Source organism: Stigmatopora nigra, chromosome 18 (genome assembly GCF_051989575.1).
Source record: "Stigmatopora nigra isolate UIUO_SnigA chromosome 18, RoL_Snig_1.1, whole genome shotgun sequence".
Lineage (NCBI taxonomy): Eukaryota > Metazoa > Chordata > Actinopteri > Syngnathiformes > Syngnathidae > Stigmatopora > Stigmatopora nigra.
This window is the reverse complement of record NC_135525.1, coordinates 7,264,496-7,285,782: the sequence shown is the minus strand read 5'-3', so window position 1 is coordinate 7,285,782 and position 21,287 is coordinate 7,264,496. Positions and strand designations below refer to the sequence as shown.

Below are 21,287 nucleotides of genomic sequence, written 5' to 3'. Positions count from 1 at the left end.
AAATGGAACAGCCTGCATTTAACCCGATTTTGCTACATACGAACCATCTCACCCCGGATTAAATGTCATCCATTGCATTGTTCGACCTTAAAACCTTCCGCCCAGATTTCAATCTGTAGGTATTAAAATGTAAAGATTACTAGGACATGTCATTGCATGATTTGTGAAAGTAATATGTCATATAATTTTACAGTCATTGGCATATATTCTTTATCCTCTGCATAAAATGACTCCATCTATCTCAGGACCAATCATTGTGTAGTTTATATTCTATGTTGACAGTCACGTGAGTGCTGTAGTATAGCATATCTGGCAATTTAATAAATCATTGGCATATATTCTTTATCCTCTGTATAAGACGTCTCCATCTATCTCGTGGGGCCAACTGTGTGTCATTTCTATTCGATGTTGACAGTCACGTGAGCGCCTATCCAGGTGCGTCCTGTCAGGAAGTCCATCCTACTTTTGGAAGAAGAAAATCCAGTGCTGTAGTATAGCCTATATAATACTAATAGTCATTGGCATATATTCTTTATCCTCTGCATAAAATGTCTCCATCTATCTCATGGCCAGCAATGTGTGGTTTCTATTCGATGTTGACAGTCATGTGAGCGGCCATCCAGGTGCGTCCTACCACGAAGTCCCTCCTACTTTTGGAAGAAAAAAATCCAGTGCCCGGAAACATGAGTGCTTCTGCTGTGGTTCTGCGCTCAAGCACGAATGCGAGTTCGCAGCACTTTTTCACCACTTTTCAACATGTCCCGACAACTCCGATGGACTTTGGAAACGTCTGATAGTGCAGATCCAGTGGCGTTTTAAGGACGATTTTCTTCCTCGGGGAGCGACGGTAAAAGAAAACAAATGTGTTGTCATCTGGACTCCGTCAACAAACATGGCTACTCGTCGACTTGCACCAACCGAACCGGGTCGCCTCTTCTTCTTCTACTTCTCCTCCTTCACCTCCTCCTCCTTTTCATTCTTTTTCTCCTCGACTAAATAGCTTTGAAAGTCTCTCGCAGAAGAATCCGATTACCCCGATTCGCCATGGAACCGCGGCACAGGGACTTTCTGGAGAAGTGTCACCACAACTTGGTGGAGTCCGTCACCGACGCTGACGCCGACCAGCTCGTGGAGATCCTGTCCCGGGGAGGGACGCTGAGTCCGGCTGAGCGCCACGAACTGGCGTCCACTTCCTCCGGATCGGAGAAAGTGGAGCTCCTTGTCAAAATTCTCCTTTGCAAGGATCGGGATCATTTCCCCGACTTCTGCTCGGCCTTGGAAGCGACCAACCCTCACCTGCGCTCGGTTCTGATCACCGCTACTGGGCCAGTCAACCACGGCACTGGTAAGACCAAAATTGTCATATTTACTGCAAGTCACTGATTTATAAATAGCAACTTTTATTATGCAAGATGAGGGGGTTAATGTGGAAAGAAAAACACAAAACCCAACTAAACAAGTCAACATATGTTGTTATAATTTAAGGGCATAATCTATTTGCTGACATTGACGATGGTTGATGTCAAATCCATTTTGACTGGGAGGGTTGGCACCGATTATTTTAAAAGCATATGATTCGTAGATAGTCATCCCAGTTTAAAGGATCTGGACGTTTTTCACCGTCAATGGCAGCAACTGAGTGAAGAGTAAGTATTGTCTAATTTTCCCAAATTGTAATCTTATTTTATTGTTTTTTTAGTAAAGGATAGAAGTTCATATACTTTATATATTTAGATTTATGTCCTATTTGTAATAGCCTTTTATACCATTAATAGACATTGCTTTATAAAGGATTAAACCATCACATTTGCTGTTTAGCATTTATACATGCAAAAAAAAATACTTAGCATATAATCATTAAACCATCTGGCTCCATTTTGCTACCAAGGAAGCAATTTAAAGTGAGTTTGAGAACTTAATTTTGTCAAAAGTACTAGTTCCCTGCTACCATATTATACAACAGTTTATCACTTCCAGATTTGTCTATTTAAATGTCATACTTTAACGACTTGGATAGAAAATATAACAAATTTGCAGCCATTACTGAATAAATAAACAACATGTTTACAGGAGACATTTGGGTACAGGAATAGGGGAAAAAAGGTAAGATACATCACGGATTGATTGTAAATCAATTACAGGGCCCAATTTTGACCCACTGCTACCACCATTAAATGCCAATAATTACCCCCTCCCCTATCCTCTTTCCACAGTCGACATGTTTTAATGGATCTAAAAGCCAGCCTAACCATTAACCAAATCAATGTTGCCTGCAGTGTTCTGTAATAACACATTTGTAAACGTGGATGCAAAAGAACAATTCATTTCACTCAGTAGATTAGAGAGATCTATTTTTTCAAAATTGTGGAAACTTTTGCAAAAGATTGTGATCAATTTCTTGGAGAACCGCAAAGCAACATATTGTTGAAAATAATCACATCAAACATCATAAAATCACTCAAGATAAACACATCAACAAGGGCTGGCTCCAGAGGTGACTGTGTAGTTCCCTTCAAAAAGTGCATTCAGCCAAAGCACCTTGTCTATCCGTGCTGCACATACCTGGAACTCAATACCAATTAACATATGTGAACTCCTGTCTTTGAACCTCTTGGCCAATCATCTTAAAGCCTGGCTGTCAGACAAACAAAATTGCGATCAGAAAGCTCTCTAAAACATTGCTACGTATGTGTGTATGTGTTTCTAATATATGTCACCGTTCATCTTCAACCTACACAAGGCACTAAAGATGGAAATTAGCCCTCGGCTACAATCTTCCATATTTACATAATATTTTCATTAATATGCGCTTTCCCCTAAAATACTGCAATATTTGGATCCAAAATCTTACAAAACTGCATATTCATGCAGCAAACCCATTGAACAGTTTTTTGTTTTTTTGTTTTTTTGTGAAAGCTTCTCAACTGCCTTTGCATCAAACAGCTAGTTTTCCCACTCTCTGCTCTCGTGGCAGCGACCTCAACGGAGACACGTCAATTATGCATTTATCCTCGCCGTATTATTTTTAGCGAGCAATCCAGGCTTTTTACCCCTTTTGTCGCCACATTTCACAATCGTCCACGTAAAAAGCCAGGGATGATATACTAAAGTGCCTTTTTTTGTTCATCGGTGCACAAAAAAAAAGGGAGAGTAAGTGTTCAGTACAGGGTGGACAGGTTTCTCCAGTGCGTGCATGCAAAAGGAGTGTAATAGTAACAAAGGTGTGAAGCCACTTAGTAGACACTTTATTTCTGTTTGCATCTCCAAAACCATTACAAGGCAACATTATGAGCTGTTTACTTGTCCGAATAAGCACAATTTGTTTCTACATCCGATTATTCTTTGCAACCGATGTAGAAGGAAGGCGAAGAAGAAGAGAGAGCTTCTCATGGAGAACGGTAACGTGACAGTGGCGCATGATGCAGTGTGTACACGCAACACTGGTCATTTGTCGGTAGGAAACGTCACAGAATGCTTCCAGTCAGCTGTGGCGGGCCAATCTCAGGCCAACTCTTCTCTGAGGTAAACCTAGAAGAGACAGTGAAGTGGCAAAGGTCAGAAGCTACAACGCTCACGTGACATGTATAGGCAAGCCGGCCACAGTGTGAACCTTGGCCGCTGACACTATCCCAAACAGTCATGGGAAACTTTAGCGAGCAACAGAACAAAAGAGGACTTGATCCATGGGATGTCGCAGGGCCCAGAGACACATCTATTTTTTTTTTATACTCTCCTCTTTCAGTCCTGGCCTGGGGGGGACTGAAATGAGGGCTAAGACGCTATTCTGAATCAAACTAATAGTCTCTTTTACTATGGGGGTTTCGGACACTTCTGGAGCCTTAAATGGAGAAATACTGACTTCTATTCTTTCCAGATGATCGCAACTACATTTGGACGACACCATACTTATTAATCTCGGACAAAAGATTGCATTCTGGGATTTTTTTTAAGGCTGTCCTATAAATATGCCCTGGATTTGGCTCTAAAAAGGTACTTACAAGTCTTTCATTTCAGTTGGGGGACACTAGGGACACTTTGTCACGCAAAATGACACTTCTACTTTGACATCTACATTCAGAGAAGAGGATTTAGATGACCGATTATCTAAGTAGTCATTTAGTTGCCAATTAACTTACAACATATGGAATTGATTCATTGCAATTCAGGCGATGGAAGCGCAATGCATTCTAGATCCCGACTGCAGGGTCTCTATGGGTTGGATCATGTCTATGTCCGTCAATGGTACTGAACCCCTTCTCATTGACTATCACTGTAACCTATTTAATAGAAATGTCTCCCTACATTTCCCCCTCACATTTGTTCTCACACATGACAATCCCCGTGTAACAATAAGGACAGTGTTTAGCTTTTCCAGCTCACTGACTTTCTAATGCCGTCTTCCTCCAGTGTCTTGTGTTCATCCCCTACTGTCACTTGTGAGTCACACAGTAGGCTATAAAAGAAGGGGGCTTTCAGAAGGGTGCTGTGTGATCTTGCCACCGGAGATAAAAGCCAGCGGCCTCTTTGGGGGCCCCGGCCAGTCGCTATTCAAGCCCCCGGTCGGCCCTGGCCGATAATTAGCAACACTCCGCCGTCATTCCCTTTTTTTGGGGGGAAAGTCCCACCTTATTATTCCTCCGGTTTGCTCTTTTTGTTTGTTGTGTTTCTCGTTCTTTCCGGTTAAGGGATTCTGAACGTAACCCAAATGTTCAGTCCGATCACATGACTGACTTGTTTTAACCTCCTCAGGGTCCACCTACAGCGTGTTGTCCACCATGCCGTCAGATTCTGAGAGCAGTGGTTCGCTCAGCAGTGTTGGTGAGAGAGACGTCCAATTTATTTGCTTTTGTCCATGCAATGTCATGTTTTTTAAATAATTGCATCCAATTGGGGAATGGGTTTGAAATATCCTGCAGTTGAAGGGTTAACTACTGTTATATTACTACTGTGCTTCATATTTTAGCTGTAAGATTGCATTGGAACCAGAAATATGAATAATAAGAACAAGAAACTGTTGTTTTCCTAGTCAAAAGCATGTTTGCAAATATTTTAATTGGAGTAATTACATAGATAATCAGTCTGCTCGCAATGAGGACTGCTGAAGTTAGATGTTTAATGTTAAGAAGCATAAAGAAGGGAATTAAAAGGTATATAGTTTCTCAAGAATGATTATCAAAATAAGTGTTGATTAATTTGAATTAATATTAGCCAGCTCTAAAACTTGCACTAAGAGGCCAGTTTGTTCTTTAGGAATAAATGCAAGTCAACCATGGTAAATGGTGAATTTGGCTCTTACATAAAACTGTTAAATGTTAATGTGACTTGAATAATTGCATCAATAATTGAAAAAGGCCACAATTAACAAAAGGCAACTTCTTCAACAGCTAACTATTTCTCCTCCCTAAAAGTATCAAGTTTTAATGAGGATTTACATTAAAACTTGATAATATTAGGTACATTTGTTAGTTATCTTCCTGTTACATTGCTTTAAAAGAAGGACAGATACAAAACATTTATGTGGATCAGCTTCCAGTGTAAACATAGTTTAGCAAACTGAACCGTCTTGAACTTGATGGAATCTGGGGCTGTGTATTAGCCACTGGCCGTTCCCTGTTGAGACTGAGCACATGCTGGTGATTACACAGATGTGAGAGGGATTTAGTGACGCCATACACACACACACACATACACACACACACACACACACACAGACCTGCTTCTTTTGGTCACCCCCTGACTCGACTCTGCTGACGGAAATAGAAACCAAGCTTTGGTTCTAGTGGGAGTGCGGAGAGTTAGGCTAGATTGTTGGCATGTGTATTTTTTTCCAATTACAATGAGGAAAAGAAAGGGGGAAATTGGTTTAAGACTTAGGGTTTCCAAACTGCTCATCGAGGGCCAGTGGAGGTCACATATTTACTCACATAGGGCACAATTAAAAGTCTAAAATTTTCTCTTATGCAATAAATTCAAGATTCTGTAGATGTTGCTGTATGACGCTGACAGCTTTGACTGTCTGGGTACATTGCTTGCTGACACGCTATATTTATAGAGGGGAAACGTCAGAAGTGACTGACGTGCATGGGCATATTTTGCTTATAGCATGACAATATTAGCAGTAGACTTAAAAAATCCTGTTCAAAAGTTGTTATATGGCGTACACAATGATCAAAAACATAAAATACGGGAAAAACAGAGTTTACAAGTATGAATTTATCCCTTAGTTTTGTTGGCAACAGATGTCCAATCCTTTCGAACTGGGAGGGATCATCACTCCCATCACTCCCAGACCAAATGAACTGAACATCCATTGCCAAGAGTTAATTGTGCTCCTATTTCGGCAGGTACGCCCACTCCGGCGTCCTCGCCACCGCTGGCCCACGTGGACGGTCACCGGGTCCACGAGAAGATGGAGACCGTCCTGTTCCAGCTACGTCATGTGACTCGGGAACGCGATGAGCTACGGAAGCGACTGGCGCTGTCCTCGCCCGGTAGCACTTTCGACGACTGCGGGTATGTTTGACTGCGCCTCCACTGTTGGTGTGGATTTTTATCTTTTTAAGTGGAGGTCTGATGTTTTTATTTTATTTTTTGGGGAAAACAGGCCCAACTCGAAAACGGGCCACGACTACGAGCGCCTCAAACTGCAGTGCATGAAGGCCATGGCGGACTTGCAGTCCTTGCAAAACCAGCACAGCAGCACCCTCAAGAGGTGCGAGGAAGCTGTCAAGAAAGCAGACTTCTATCAGTGAGTTTTTTTCTCTCAAAATGTTAACTTTTGTTACATATTTGAACTTTTTTTAAATGACATAAATGGCACGTTTTGCTCTTTCTTACACTTTAATTTCCAAAAATATTTTCCTACAATATACTAACCCTTTCTCATAAATGTACAGCTTTATTCCGCAGACCCCAATTTGACCCCATTGTCATTAATATAATGACTTCTGTAATATTCTAACTTTACTCTCATAAATCATTGTTAACTTTATTTTCATCCAATATAATTCTTTTGAATGATTTCTTAATAGTATCTTTTCCTTTTATGACTCTTTTTTTGACTCTTTTTTTTCTCATCTTTTGGCAATTTTACATGAAACACTCTTTTTTTGAATTTTGGCTTCACCAAATGCATTTAAAAATAGTTTAACTGACAACTTTAAAGTCGTCTAACTTGACAACTTGACATTTTGGTTTTGCATTTTTTAAAAGGCGGCACTTATGTGCTGCGCAGCCCGCTTGTTTTTACCCCCCTCATTTTCAGTCCATATTTGCAACAGATTGCACAGAACAGATTTTATTTGTGTGACGGTAATAGGGATGAACTTTCATCGCCGTCCGCAAGCTGCCAAGCGAGTTAAGCCTAAAAAAGCCCTTCCATCAACTTAATTTCATCTTTGTGATACCCAAGTGCAAGTCTGCAACCAAGCAAAGCTCTTTTTTTTTCATTTCAATTTTTAACACAGCGGCACGACATGGCGCAAAAGGGAGAATTTAGAAGTCACGCCCGTCTTGAAGTCGTGCGTCAAGTGGCGCTCTGTAATTAGCGTCCTGACCCAGATACCACAGGCGGAGAATTTCTTGTGTCGGGTTCAGGAAGAAAAAAAATCCCCAAACCTAAAAAACAGGGATGCTAGTCTGTTGGTGCGAGCGTGTCTTCTATTCTGCAGCAACATCTGGCCGCGATGTAAACACGCAGATGTCTAGAGAAGATTATTATTAAGATTATTGCCGTGCTAAAGCCGGTCCTTCTGGGGCCCGTTTGCATTGGATAGAAGGGATTGCACTTGAAGGCATTGCCCATTCCAAGTAAAAATTGATAAATTGCTTGTTTGGGACAAAGGAACGACTAAAAAATGTGAGAATATGTAAAAAAAAATTTAAAAAAGAGATGGTTTATGTGGTTTGTCGTTTATTTTAATTTGATGTTTGTACTACACATTGATAAATATTGATTGTATATTTTGTCTGCACAGCTGGCGTTGGTAATGGCATTTTAAATCACACATTTTTAGTATAAAATGGTAATAGAAACATAATTTAATGATGATTCCAAATCTCAAAACTATAATTTACATTTTTAATAGTTTGGGTTGAATATTAAAATTAACTTGTTCCTTGTTTCTCCCAGTTTGGACATCTGTTGCCACCAGAGAGTTAACATTTCCATTAAAAATATTAATAATAATAATAACTTTGAAGTTCCAAATGTTTCTTTTCCATTCTCAAATTTCCATTTATATTAAACACACATTTGAAGTCAATTAGGCCACTTGCATGCACTTTAAATGTGATTGACAATTTGCACAGAATAACAAAAGTGATTGATTATTGCTATTTTCTCTAAAGTACATCCCATGTTACACAATCTAAGTTGCACTTTGAAGCTCGGTTGCGCAAGGCACTGTTTTGACTGTCATTATAGTTCAAGTAATTAGCACGATAATAAGCTAGAACAGCACACAGCTGGCCTTTTGGCACACTAAATAATAGCAACTATTTTTAGACTGCGCAACCCCCGGGAAAACAATCTTTTTTTTATTTATAATTCTTACAGCTGGTTGGGTGGCTTTGTTTATTTTTCCTATTTATTATAAAGGAGTCTGGTGTTTGAGTTCTAATGTTTTGTTTGAATACAGTATTTTATATAAAATTAGATAGTTGTGGTGAGAGATGTATACCTCTATAGTAGGGATGTCAAACGTATGGCCAGTGGGCCAGATGTGGCCCACTAAGGGTTCCAATCTGGCCCGCGGGATATTTCTGCCTGAAAGTAACTTCTAAGTGCCCCAAAATCATGTTTGCTTACATCTGAATGTTTGCAGCACGTTGCACAGTCGACTGGCGAGCGAGCAAAACCAGTTGAAAGACGAGCTGGAGGCGATGAGGCTGGACAATGTGCAGCTGCTCCGCGAGCACAACCACGCCAAGCAGGCTTGCGAAGAACTGCGCCGGCTTCGAGACGATGACCAGCGAGAGGTGGCTGATATGCGGATGCTCCACCAGCAGGTACCTGGGGAGAGTTTAATTACATTGACTTGAATTAAATCAAATCGAATGGTGTTATTGTCATTATTCAAGTAGTGCACAAATAACAACAACACACAGACAAATAAATATTCAGTAAATAAGAAATATATAAATGCATTTGGCTAAACAGCAAAATTCAAAACACTTCTGTATTTCTGACCTCTACAACCTTTGACCCTTTCTCTTTTCATCACCTCACTTATTTGCAAGTTTCAGTTAAACTAATCCACTATCAAGTTATCACTAAATTGTGTATGTTAATTCTCAGGTGATCCGCGAGGGCTCATCGGACGCCCTCAACAAGCTGTACGACTCTGCCGTCGACAAACTGGAGAGCGTCAGGAGCGACTACGACGGTCTCCGCAAACTCTACAACGACAAGACGGCCAATCACAACGCCGACTTGAGTCGCCTGGACCACGCCGAGGAAGAAAAACGGCGTCTACAGAAGCAGCTGGACGTACTGATGAAGCAGAGGGACGCCGCCATCCACTACCAGCAGCAATACTCGTCATCCATACGGAGGTGAGAGTGAAAAACCGCCATCTTCAGTTGGCGACTCTGCAATATCACCCCGTTTTTTTTCCAGGTTGGACCAGCAGGAGCTGTCCAAAGCTGCCGCTCAGAACGTGGAACTACAGCGTGAAATGGACCGGCTGCAGTCGGAGGCCACGCGCTTTAAAACCCAGCAGCTCAAAGCGACTAAGGAGTGCGAGAAATACAAGGAAGAGCGAGACTCGGTCATCAGCGAGTACCGTCTGATTATGAGCGAGCGAGACCAGGTCATCAAGGAGGTGGAGAGGCTTCAGACCGGAGTGGAGATGGCAGAGGCTAAGCTGAAGAACACGTCCTCGGAGAGGCGGGTCGCCAATGAGGAGCTGGAGGCTCTTCGACAGGTTGGACTTTGGGTTCATGTTTGGAGTATGGTCACCCTAATTATACTATTTTACTAGTCAATGAATTGCTTAAAGCTATTTTTGAACATGGAGTTATCCAAATACTTTTTTTATCCCCATCATTTTAACTCATTGGTTGCCAATCATAGCAAAATAGATCATTAAATGAATTTAATTCATGAAAGTTTTTTTTAATGATTTTTTTTAAATTCTAAGCAAGGAACAGTAAATCTAGTATTCTTGAATATGTTTTTTTAATGAAATAACAAACTGGATAAAGTAAATGATAAGTAGTAGTAAAAAATAATCCCTAACTTCTATTATTTATTTTACAAGGCATATGTAATATCTTAATATGAACTCATTAGTTGACCAATGGCAAACATAATCAATCAGTTTGATGGCTGAACCGTCTCCATTTTTGCGCCCCTACGAAGGAGCTGACCTCCTCGCTGATGGACAGGGACCGAGCCGTCTGCGAAAAGAACGAGCTCTTGGAGAAGTACTGCCACGAAGTGGAGGACAAGACAGAGGCGCAGAAAGTGCTCAGCCAGGCTTGTAAAGACATGGAGACGGTCTGCGAAGAGCGAGACGTGGCCCGCAAAGAGAGGACGGAAGCCATCATCCAACGAGATCAACTCTTGCGAGAGTATTACCAATCCAGACAGGTACATCAGACTAGACGGGAGATTTATTTACAAATGCGCCGATTGAATTATTCCTCTGACCATAATCCTTTCATTTCATCTGATAAAATGGTCATGAATTCTATTTTATTTAAGCTGCTTCTACGCCATCAGAAAATGATCAGTGCATATGAATTATCTTTATGATGAAAAATGCATCCAAACATGATACACCACATGATTCAATTTAGCTACAGGCTTAATTAATACTCTCACTAACTCCCTGTTTATTTTCACTGAGTAGTTAGAGATTTGTCCTTAATTATGCGAATGTTGACCTACTTTTCAGTAGCAGTAAACAATCAAATGCTGTGAGGGAAATTAAACTTTTGGCATTGTTATTGGAGCAGCCAACATGGGTTAAGTACTCATTTATATTTAAAAGACATCGAACATCTGTTAAATGTAATCTCAATGGTGTCATATGCTTACAGCAAATAAATGCTGCTCAACTCGAAATAGGTTTAAAAGTGCCTAAAAAGCACACACCCATTTTAGTTTCTGTCCTAATTAAGTCTGTTGCTTTCTTACTCATCCCAAAGTATTTCCACTGAACTGTAAAAGCAATTAAAGTATGAATCAACCTAATTTACAAGTGGATAATAATTGCATACCTGTCAACTTATACGTTTTTTTTATCCTTTCCAATTGTGTACACCCTATAACAACTCTTGTATGGGAGTTTTTTTAGGTTTTAATTAAAAAAACAATCTTGTTTTACCCATTTCATCGGCTGTTAATATTGTCATACTTTAAGCATGATATGAACATGCGCATTCCCCTTTAATAAATATAGCGTGTCAGCAAGCAATGTATTTAGGCAGTCAGGCCGTCAGCGCCATGGAGCTTTAGAATTTTTTTTAGACTTTTTAGTGCGCCCTATGTTTGTAAATCTTTGCTGTATAGGTTCATTATCACTTAATAAGGGGAATTGCAATCATTCCGATTGGTCGAGGTTTGCTAGTAAATAATTTTGAATCACTATTTCCACACAGAAACAAGACTCAATCACGCTGGACATGGAGAGAGCCAACAAGGAAATTGAGATGCTCAGGAAGCAATATGAAGCTGTCAGTCAAGAACTAAAGGAGGCTCAGCAGGAGGCCGAAGTGGCCAAGTGTCGCCGAGATTGGGCCTTTCAAGAGAGAGACAAAATCGTTGGAGAGAGGGAGAGTGTTCGGTGAGATTGCACTTAAATAAGTGACTACTTTTTTGATGGGGGACATTTTATGGATGCTCAATTGCTCGCAGTGATGTGAATATGAGTGACATACCTTTACACGCCATAGCCAAGACACATTTAGTTTGACGTTCTTGTTTCAGCACGCTGTGTGACAACCTGAGGCGAGAGAGGGATCGAGCGGTGAGCGACCTGGCAGATGCGCTAAGGAATCTAGACGACACCAGGAAGCAAAAGAACGACGCCGTGAGAGAGCTCAAAGAACTCAAGTGAGTTGTTTGGATGTGTTTTTGCTTTGGGTTCAGAATTTTGATGTCACGGAGGCCACATTCTTGTCTCATTTTGGTGATTAATGCCACCTAGTGGTTGCATTTAAACGATAAACTGGGATTTTAGCTATAATGAAGGAAGGAGGGATGGAAGTTTTATTGTTATTGTAAAAAAAAAATTATCATTTGGCTTGTAGGGAGAAAATGGATGACCAATTGGAAAAGGAGGCGCATTTTCGCCAGCTAATGGCTCACAGCTCTCATGATTCCGCCATCGATATGGACTCGGTTGAGTGGGAGACGGAAGTTGTCGAGTTTGAGAAACGCAGGGTAACTTGCCAAATAATAAAGCACCATATTTTTATGCTTTTTTTTAGTTAAGTGAATTAATCAACATTTTGTTGCAGGATATGGATTTGAAAGCACTGGGATTTGATATTGCCGAAGGGGTGAATGATCCTTATTTACCAGGAGATTGTGGTGTTTTTGTCAGTAAGGTTGACAAAGGAAGTGTAGCAGAAGGTCGATTAAGGTAAACATTTGACATTTCTACTAATTTTGTTTAAAAAAAAAAACAAGTTTTGAGCCATTTTCATGCTTTTTCGCACACGCAGGGTGAACGACTGGCTACTGAAAATTAACAACATCGACCTGACCAGCAAAGACAGGAAACAGGCCATCAAAGCCGTGATGAGTGGCGAAGGTGTCATCAACCTGGTGGTCCGCCGACGGAAGTCAGTGGGAGGACGGGTTGCCACGCCCATCCAGATAAACCTCACCGGGCATAAAGGTCAATATTTGAAGCTAAATTTCACATTTGAATTATCATGTTTAAAGGCCTCTGACTTTAATTCTTGTTTGGTTTATTTTCAGATTGCGGTATTTCCTTGGAAAGCGGCGTGTTTGTTGCTTCACTTGCACCCGGAAGCCCAGCAGTCAGGGAAAACGCTCTCACTGTTGGGGACAGGCTATTGGCTGTGAGTTACAGTGCTCTATGCTGCGCAAAAAGGCTGAATGATTAAAAGTCATTTAGACATTTTTCAGGCTACCTATCCTCAAATTGATTTTATCCCATTATGTTAATGTATGCCTTATTGCTCAGTCCAATGTAGTTAGTCAATGATCATATTCCGACCATTTTTTTAGGACTGCGTAACTGACATGTTGTTTTATTAGTTATTGATAATGCTTTCATATTTTTAACTAAATATGACATGAATTGTGGACTGAATCTTGACTTGAAGAAAATCCTGAATCAATAGGTTCCATCAAAATAGGGATTTAATGTTTATTTTTTCATTTTTTGCAATTTAATTGCAGATTAATGGCATCTCACTGGACAACAAGTCCCTCCCCGAATGTGATGCCTTGCTGAAAACGTGCCGTGAATCTCTCTGCATCTCCCTTGCAAAGGTAACACCCATCCCTGCAAAATCCAAAACAGCAGAACAGTATTAAGTCAAGTCCCTTTTATAACTCTCCTATAACATATTTTGCTTCTGAACAGTTCCTACCGCAAAGCTACTCTGGCCAGAGTTTATATGAAAGTCTGCGAGACTCTGAAAAAGCCTGTAAAAACTGTCGAAAGCACAACTGCCAAACCGACCGCTGTCAAGACGACGAAGCTTGCGGCGACCCCGACGCCGCCACCCATCATTTCCACCACGCGCCCAACGACTCCCTGCACTCCCGTAGCCCCTCCGAGCCACAAGCGGAGTTCTGCTACCGGCGGCAGGACTTCCACCGTCGACCCTTCACGTTCACCCCCGCCCTCCCCGACTTTGGGCCTTCTTCAGGGAAGGCCGGTGGAGGAACCTGGCCTAAAGTCATCGCCGGAGCGTCTGTACCGGAATGCACGCAGCTTTCAATCTACAAAAGAACCAAACAACGCAAGTCCATCTTTGACACGAATACCTTCAGAAGACCCGAAGTGCCCCCCAAACTGGACTACATGTCACTTTCTCAGCTGCCAAAACATTCACCGCAGAGCTCACTGGCCGAATTCCCTCAAGCTCCGCCCACACCCCCGGCCAGGAGCGATTCGTTTAGGTTTAAACACTCGCAGCAGAATAGCTCGGCGTCCGATTCGACCATTCCGGCATCTCCGAGTCGAGGGAGCAGTCCCGTCATGGATGGCGAGGGAGGGAAGCAGCACTACTATTCTAGTGACGCAACGCAACGGGAATCCAAGATGCTGTCGGAGGAGGATGGGGGTCAACACCGAGACCTGGATAAGCGAAGGTACCGACCTAAATCGGCGCCGGCGCTGCGGCGGAACATGACGCCGTTGCACATCCCTGCTCCCATGCAGGTATGTGGAAAATAATAGTGATTGTTTTTTTTCCCCCTTATGATTTACCCCTGCACATTTTTCACTGGTATATAGTGGTACTTATATACAAATATTTCAACTAAAATGTTCACAACTCTTTTTACCCCATCCAGGTTCATGGTTTCTCTAATGAAGAGCACTCCCCCGAACCAATGGATTTGCTGCGCTTCTCGCCACTGCGAAACAATCGTTACAGCATGCACTATGCACCTCCCAGTTACAGCAGTGTCGTGACACGTAAGTTTGCTAATAAAAGTTAAATAAAAAATACGTTGAGGACCTAATGGCGTCTTTTCAGACCCGGCACAACGTGGCCTGGCTACATGCCCGGCAAAGACGGCCGTGATGAGGAACACTGTCTACACCACGTGGAGTCCAGAATTGCAGAATAGCAACTGCCCGCCGGTGTCCACTCCTGGCGTCCACCCGCATGCACGTGCAAGGTACTATCAAAATATATCTTTGAAAATATTGGAAGAATGCATTAATCAAATAATGTTATTGATTTTAGCCCACAGCATCACGGTCACCACAGTGTGGATCTCAACCACAAAGTAGACGTTTGCGAGACCAGTCGAACACCTCACGGCACCAATTCTCTTCCTTCCAGTGCCAGAATGGGTAAGTACAGTCGACCAATCCATGTGGACTGATGGGGGATGCTCATGTTCTCAGTGCTAATGATGGTGAGGGGGAATGTTCCATCTAAGCTGTGCGCAATTGCACACTACTCTCGTCTTCTCTGCGCAGCAGCAATCATATGGCGTGCAGTAAATAAAATCCAAACTTTTTTATTTTATTTTTTAATTTTTAATTTATATATATATATTTTTTTACCCCTTTCCTTATAATGGTGCCGTTTACACGGCAGCCAGTGGCAGTAGCTCTGTCCACTCTTATGTTTTTCGTGTTTTTACAGCATGTTTTACATGAAGAATTAGAGGGTACATTGATACATTGGTACTCAGTGTGCTCAGGGAGGTTGTCTTTCTGCCTAAACCAATGAAAAATTAGAGGGAACATTGGTGATGGGTCCGATACATTTTGACTGGGAGGATTGTGACTGATTATTGTACTTTGTGCTTTTTTTAGGCTCTCTGAGTGCATTGCAGTTCAGGGCCAAGCGCATTAGAATGCCACCAACACGTTACCCTTGCTCCGTTGGATTGGATAGAGGTAGAGTACAACACCTGTGTTCCTCATCTAGTAAGCAATAAAAAAAAAGATTAGATTTGTGATATCCGGCGGGCTTTTTCACCTCCAGGCTCTCGGTCTCACTCGGAGTGCAGCTCCCCGACAACGCCTCCCAAATCCCCCGTCGGCCTGGACGCCTCATCCTTCGCCAGCAGCCAGTCGGAGAGCTCTATCTCCACGCAGCTTAGGATATCCGTCAACCCGGCGCCAGTCGGTGACGGCAGGAAGGATGGGTAAGGCGGGGCACTTTGTCTAGGCCACCATTGCTCAAAGGGTGACACCTGGCTTGCCATTTGTCTCGGCTTTCATTTTGACAGAGTGCCTGGTAAAGCTGTAAACAAGCCTGGTGTGATGAATGTTTTTCCTCTGTGCTGTATTCTGCTGCTCATTAACACCTTCCATGGCACCTTGCTTTTTTTCTTTGTGTCTCTATCCTGTTGTGTTCGCTTTCAGATTTGTCTCTAACACCTTTGTCAGATATCAACTGGCTGCTAGGCACAAGTTCCTCTCTTTGAGATGCTTGAGGTTTGTCTCTTGCTGCTGATTGACACTTTTCTGGTGTATCAACAAACTGAGGGGGCTTAAAAATACCATCTTATTTTGTGTTATATTTTTCAAACTTGGATTTGTATAGTCTCTCTCATACTTGAATAGTATACTCTCTCATACCTTAAAGTATACTATTTCCCAAGTATTTACACTATTATAAGCCAAATTTGCTCAAAATGTCTTCTCCAAGGGTAAATCAAAGTACAAAAAAACTATTTTAAAAATACTATGTTTTGATTTTTAAATCAACTTTCTTTTAATGCCTAAAAAAACTCACTATTTATATCCTGAAAGATAGTAACAATTTATTTTCTGTCTTGCCCTATTTGTGCTGTCAGCCCCAAATAACCATACAAAAAAAAGAAACAATAATCCAATGTATTACTAATTACTGCATTTCCATTTTCCCACCAACACATTAAAAAAGACCATTTTTATATTTTATTTTTTTAGATATTAACTTCAATTTTCATTTTTTCCCCAATTAATCGATTCATCACTAGTGTCTTTACTTCACGCAATCAAACAAACCATTCTTCTATTTTCTTAACTGCTATACATGTGACGGCGTAATGGAGTCTTTATAAAGAAAATCTTCATTTTGAATGTTAATTTTCAATATGGTCGTTTCCACTAACTTAAACATTGCATGGCATTTCCCTTCAAGGCCCTATTTGGAGGAGCCGCGTAACGTGAGGGTCCAAAAAGGAGCGGAACCACTGGGCATCTCCATTGTAAGCGGCGAAAACGGCGGCGTGTTTGTGTCTAAAGTAACTGCGGGAAGCATCGCTCACCAAGCTCATTTAGAGTATGGAGATCAGCTCTTGGAGGTAAACCACACCCTAAAAAAAACCCCATCTTGTAGATTTGCTGCCATTGTGACAAATGTTTGCCGTCTCCAGTTTAATGGGATCAACCTACGGAATGCGAATGAGCAACAAGCGCGATTGGTGATCGGGCAACAGTGTGACACGGTGTCCATTTTGGCTCAATACAACCCTCAAATGTTTCAACTGGGCAATCACTCTCGATCGAGGTAACGACCCTAAGACGAGGGAGATGAAAACGATCCTTCATGCTTCTTTATTTCCTCTTTAGTTCTCGTATGGAGTCCATCAGCAATCAGGCGACCCCACAGGACAGCGGCGCTACCACACCGGATGACCGCTCCATGGGCGACACCCTCAGCGAGCAGGACGAAGGCACCGTGACGCCACCGTCCAAGCAGACCACGCCCATTACCAGCGCTCACAGTTCCTTTAGGTACTACTTGGATAATTTGTGAAAAAGCTGGAAAATGGAGGGTTAAATCATAAAAATGGGTCCAGGCTTCCTGTCTCTGGTTTTCGGCGCTCGGGGGAACCACGTCTGGTGAGGCTGAAGGGAGTTCAGGCCGAACTTGGAATCCAGATATGCGGAGGCAATCTGTATGGCATTTTTGTGGAGAGTTTGGATGAAGACAGTCCAGCTAAATCGGTCGATGGATTGCTCCCGGGAGACCTCATACTTGAGGTATGTGTTTTTTTCAAAAGGTGGAAAATTGTATGTTTGTTTAGCGACTGTTTTTACAGATAGCAATGAGTCATTGTTGACCTACTTCTTTTGTACTTGACTGTCTGAGTCATCTGTTTTTGTTTTCCCTAACAGTGCAATGGCGTCAATATGAAGAATAAAACCAAAGAAGAGGCTTACCTGGAATTGCTGAAGCCTGTCGAAATGTTAACACTCAAGGTCCAAAACTGCGTGGAGGAGCTTGCTGATATAAAAGAGACGCCAGGCGATGGATTTTTTATCAGGTATGCCAAAGTCAAAGATGAATTGAGGACATTTTACATGAAACTTAGGTGAAAGATGCAAATCTTTTCTACCAGATCACTTTATGAAAGAGTTGCCGAGTTGGAAAAGGAACTGAGCTTCAAGACTGATGACATATTATATGTGGAGGACACGTTACCAAATGGAAACTTTGGCTATTGGATGGCATGGCATCTTGATGAAAAAGCGCAGAAGTTGGAGAAAGGGCAGATTCCTAGTAAATTTGTGTAAGTCAAGTCCTGATGTTGACGTTCTTATCCTAAAAAATGGTGAAAATCAACTATTTGCACTCCTAAGGACGGACCAGGAGCTCTATAGAAGACACGGAATGACCGACATGAAAGACGACGTCAGCGGTGGTGGCAAAACCTTGTCGGCAGCCGCCCGCAGGTCCTTCTTCCGCCGGAGGCTGAAGCACAAGCGCAACGGATCCAAAGACGGAAAGGACCTGATAGCTTCAGAAGCCCTGATGTCGGAATACCTGCCCATCACTGAAGGTCAAAACTTTGTGATACCACGTAATATTTTGAAAAGAAACTTAACACATTTATAATTTCTCAGATGGTGTTAGCCTCATGTACCAGCGGGTCCAAAAAGTGGAGTGCTCAACCCCAAGACCGGTGCTGATCTTGGGTCCGCTAGCCGAGGCTAGTAAGGACATGCTCGTTAATGAGGCGCCTGCCAAATTCAGTCGATGTCCTCCAGGTAAAATGCAGTGTCATACTTTCTTCCATTTCAATGCCTATCATTGGTCTGTAATCCTTATAAAGTGGGATTTATGGGTGTGTGTGTATGTTAAGATTCTCTCACTACGTTTGTCCAAACCGTGCAACGTACAGAATTTTTTTATGGTGGCCAGAAATGGCTGTCGGATCCTAATAGACGAGGGAATTAATTTCTTCACCTTCTCTAAGAGTGAAAACTCAATCTTTTATGTGTTAATCACCCATTTTTAAATAGTGCAACAATTGTCTTTTGGTTCTAATATAAATATAAATTTCAATGGATGTGTTTTCTATGTGATCATAATCCTGTCCTACATTTGTAGAAATCATGAAGGCATCCCAGCAAGCTATCGAACGAGGTGTCAAAGATTGTGTGTTCATTGACTACAAGCGGCGTAGTGGCCATTTTGATGTGACCACCGTTGCATCCATTAAGGAGATTACGGAAAAGGTAAACTTATTGCTATGTGATTGAATTTTTTTTTCTCCAACCATCTTTCATTCTCTGTTGCTGTGGGCATATTTTTTTTTCCAGGATTCTCACTGTTTGCTTGACATTGCCGCTCACGCCATTGAACGTCTCCACTGTGTTCACATCTACCCAATCGTCATTTTCATCCGTTACAAAAATGCCAAGCAGATCAAGTGAGTAAATACTGTATTATTTTCTGTATTTTCTTTTGTTTTCTCTCATATTCACACTGTTTTTTCCACCAAAATATTTCTACCACAATGAATCAACTATTTTCATATTAATCAACAACTACTATCATCATCGATGAATCATTTCAAGAATATTTGTCTAAATCCTTCACATTCAAAAATAGCAGAGTGTATGACCTTTTATATATATGCAAAGAAAACATTCGGAAAATGCTTTTGTTTTGAAAAATACTTATACACAGCGGTTATGTAGTGGCGGGGTTGATTCCCTCTAAGCTTCGTCATCAGCTGAGTGCCAGCTGTCCTGGGGAAATCCCGTTCAGGAAGCCGCCGTGGGCGGCAAAAACATGAAAACGGCACGCAAACTGCGGCCAAGGCAGGCTTTGGCGCCGTCACGTGGCTGCCATTTGATGACGTTGACTGATTTTGTGTCTTTAGGGAGCAGAAAGATCCCTTGTACCTGCGGGATAAACTCTCCCAGAAGCTATCTAAGGAGCAGTTTGAGGCGGCCCAGAAAACAGAGCAGGAGTACAGTCGCTTTTTTACTGGTGAGCATTAACTTTGCAGAGATCTTTTTCACTGCAGACAAAAGATTGGACGCCTATCTCATGTGTATCCTGCTCATCACCTTCTCTTCCATTTTCAGGTGTTGTCCAAGGTGGCAGCGTCTCCTTCATTTGCACACAAATCGTCACCATCGTCGAACAGGAGCAGAATAAAGTTCTCTGGATCCCAGAGGGGGCGCCGTAGATAAGGCGTGGCAAAACAACACAAAAAAATCGGTACTTTAATTTCTTACAATTCACCTTAAGCCACTTCTTGTGGTGTAATATGCACACTATACAATAGTGATGTACTGTACTACAAATAGTTGTTTACACTAGTAGTTAATACTACTTGAATGAATGCGTTTCTATCTAGAAGCACTACTCTTAAACACCGGAACGGACCACCGTGCAAGATGGCTCCATATTTATATTTTTTACGAAATCATGGATTTAATGGTATTTAACATGGAGGATAAACTAATTTTTTCCCCTGCTATTCATCATTTCAGGCCACACATTATGCATTATGATGTCATCGTGCCAAGCTTTTCTAATATTTATTACTACTGTGTTCTACTTCAGTTGCCAATCGTCGTTTTTTTTGGTCTTTTTTTCTCGGATTGTTTGAAAGGGATGTTTTTACCTGTGCTTTGCAGTAAGTTGTCCCGGTTAGCGACGCACGCCTTCCTACATTTCATTGTCGGAAAATGAAAATCAAATGTTTCTTACTGTGATTAAAAAGGGTACGAATGATGAAAAAAACAACAACTGATGTTTCTATGCATTCTTTTAGTAGATGACATCTTTCTAAACAAAAGTATAGCCAACCTTGGATGCTATTTTTTCCCTCCAGAAGGCAAATCCATTCATTAAAAAAGTACTTGCGTCATTTGAATGGAACAATTTGGAGCAAGTCCTTGAAATGAAAGCACTGTCTTGTTTTGTCCACTAGGGAGAACCAAAACCCACTCAAAACAGCATCCATGCGTCATAGTTAGAGCAGCCTTTATTTTCTTTAAAATGAATACGTACATTGAGTTAGTTGACACTTTTCCTTGTCAAATTCATACATGGATGTTGTTTTAGTTCATTTATGCAAAAAAAAACACTTAGTGTTTTTACCCTGACAGTTATTCTTACCTTGCAGTTAGAATAATAACCATGAGCTTTCTTTCCTCCAGAGCAAAAGCTTGACTTTGATGCAATCTCCAAAGAAGCTTCACCTGATTTTAGGCACCTCCGAGATATGATATAAAGACTAAACATCATGACGTGTGTACTGATGTGAGACTTATCGTTTTGTTTGTTTTGACTTGCATACACAATGTTGAGATGCTGGGGTTGCATAGTAACAGTAAATCTGGCTCTCTTCTCTACAGGATTGCCAGATAGTGAAGATA

The 21,287-nt window shown here is 41.6% G+C and overlaps 1 protein-coding gene across 2 annotated transcripts; it reads left to right on the top strand.

Annotated features, from left to right (window-relative positions):
• Positions 1-636: 636 nt before the first annotated feature.
• LOC144211717 (disks large homolog 5-like) lies at positions 637-20,670 on the top strand. 2 transcript variants are annotated; one of them, XM_077739146.1, is made up of 34 exons: positions 637-1,345; positions 4,750-4,818; positions 6,345-6,513; positions 6,605-6,748; positions 8,826-9,009; positions 9,299-9,555; positions 9,620-9,926; positions 10,364-10,594; positions 11,608-11,792; positions 11,936-12,061; positions 12,259-12,391; positions 12,469-12,593; positions 12,676-12,851; positions 12,935-13,038; positions 13,382-13,474; positions 13,569-14,372; positions 14,507-14,630; positions 14,692-14,836; positions 14,905-15,014; positions 15,486-15,569; positions 15,658-15,820; positions 16,041-16,112; positions 16,804-16,966; positions 17,039-17,172; positions 17,235-17,399; positions 17,465-17,648; positions 17,784-17,932; positions 18,008-18,178; positions 18,249-18,448; positions 18,513-18,656; positions 19,000-19,127; positions 19,212-19,321; positions 19,778-19,887; positions 19,986-20,670. In XM_077739146.1, the coding sequence occupies exons 1-34, from the start codon at positions 1,045-1,047 to the stop codon at positions 20,087-20,089; spliced, it is 5,868 nt and encodes a 1,955-aa protein (XP_077595272.1). In that variant the 5' UTR covers positions 637-1,044; the 3' UTR covers positions 20,090-20,670. The 2 variants fall into 2 exon arrangements, with proteins under 2 accessions (XP_077595272.1, XP_077595273.1); XM_077739147.1 differs by lacking the exon at positions 16,041-16,112 and having other exon boundaries at positions 638-1,345.
• The last annotated feature ends 617 nt before the right edge of the window (positions 20,671-21,287 follow it).

What these genes read in the sequence shown, in the direction of transcription:
- LOC144211717 (XM_077739146.1), top strand. Translation starts at nt 1,045, where the DNA reads ATGGAACCGCGGCACAGGGACTTTCTGGAGAAGTGTCACCACAACTTG. An exon ending in AGTATTACCAATCCAGACAG is followed by an intron (nt 10,595 to 11,607) that starts GTACATCAGACT and finishes ATTTCCACACAG; the next exon opens with AAACAAGACTCAATCACGCT. An exon ending in CACCCGCATGCACGTGCAAG is followed by an intron (nt 14,837 to 14,904) that starts GTACTATCAAAA and finishes TATTGATTTTAG; the next exon opens with CCCACAGCATCACGGTCACC.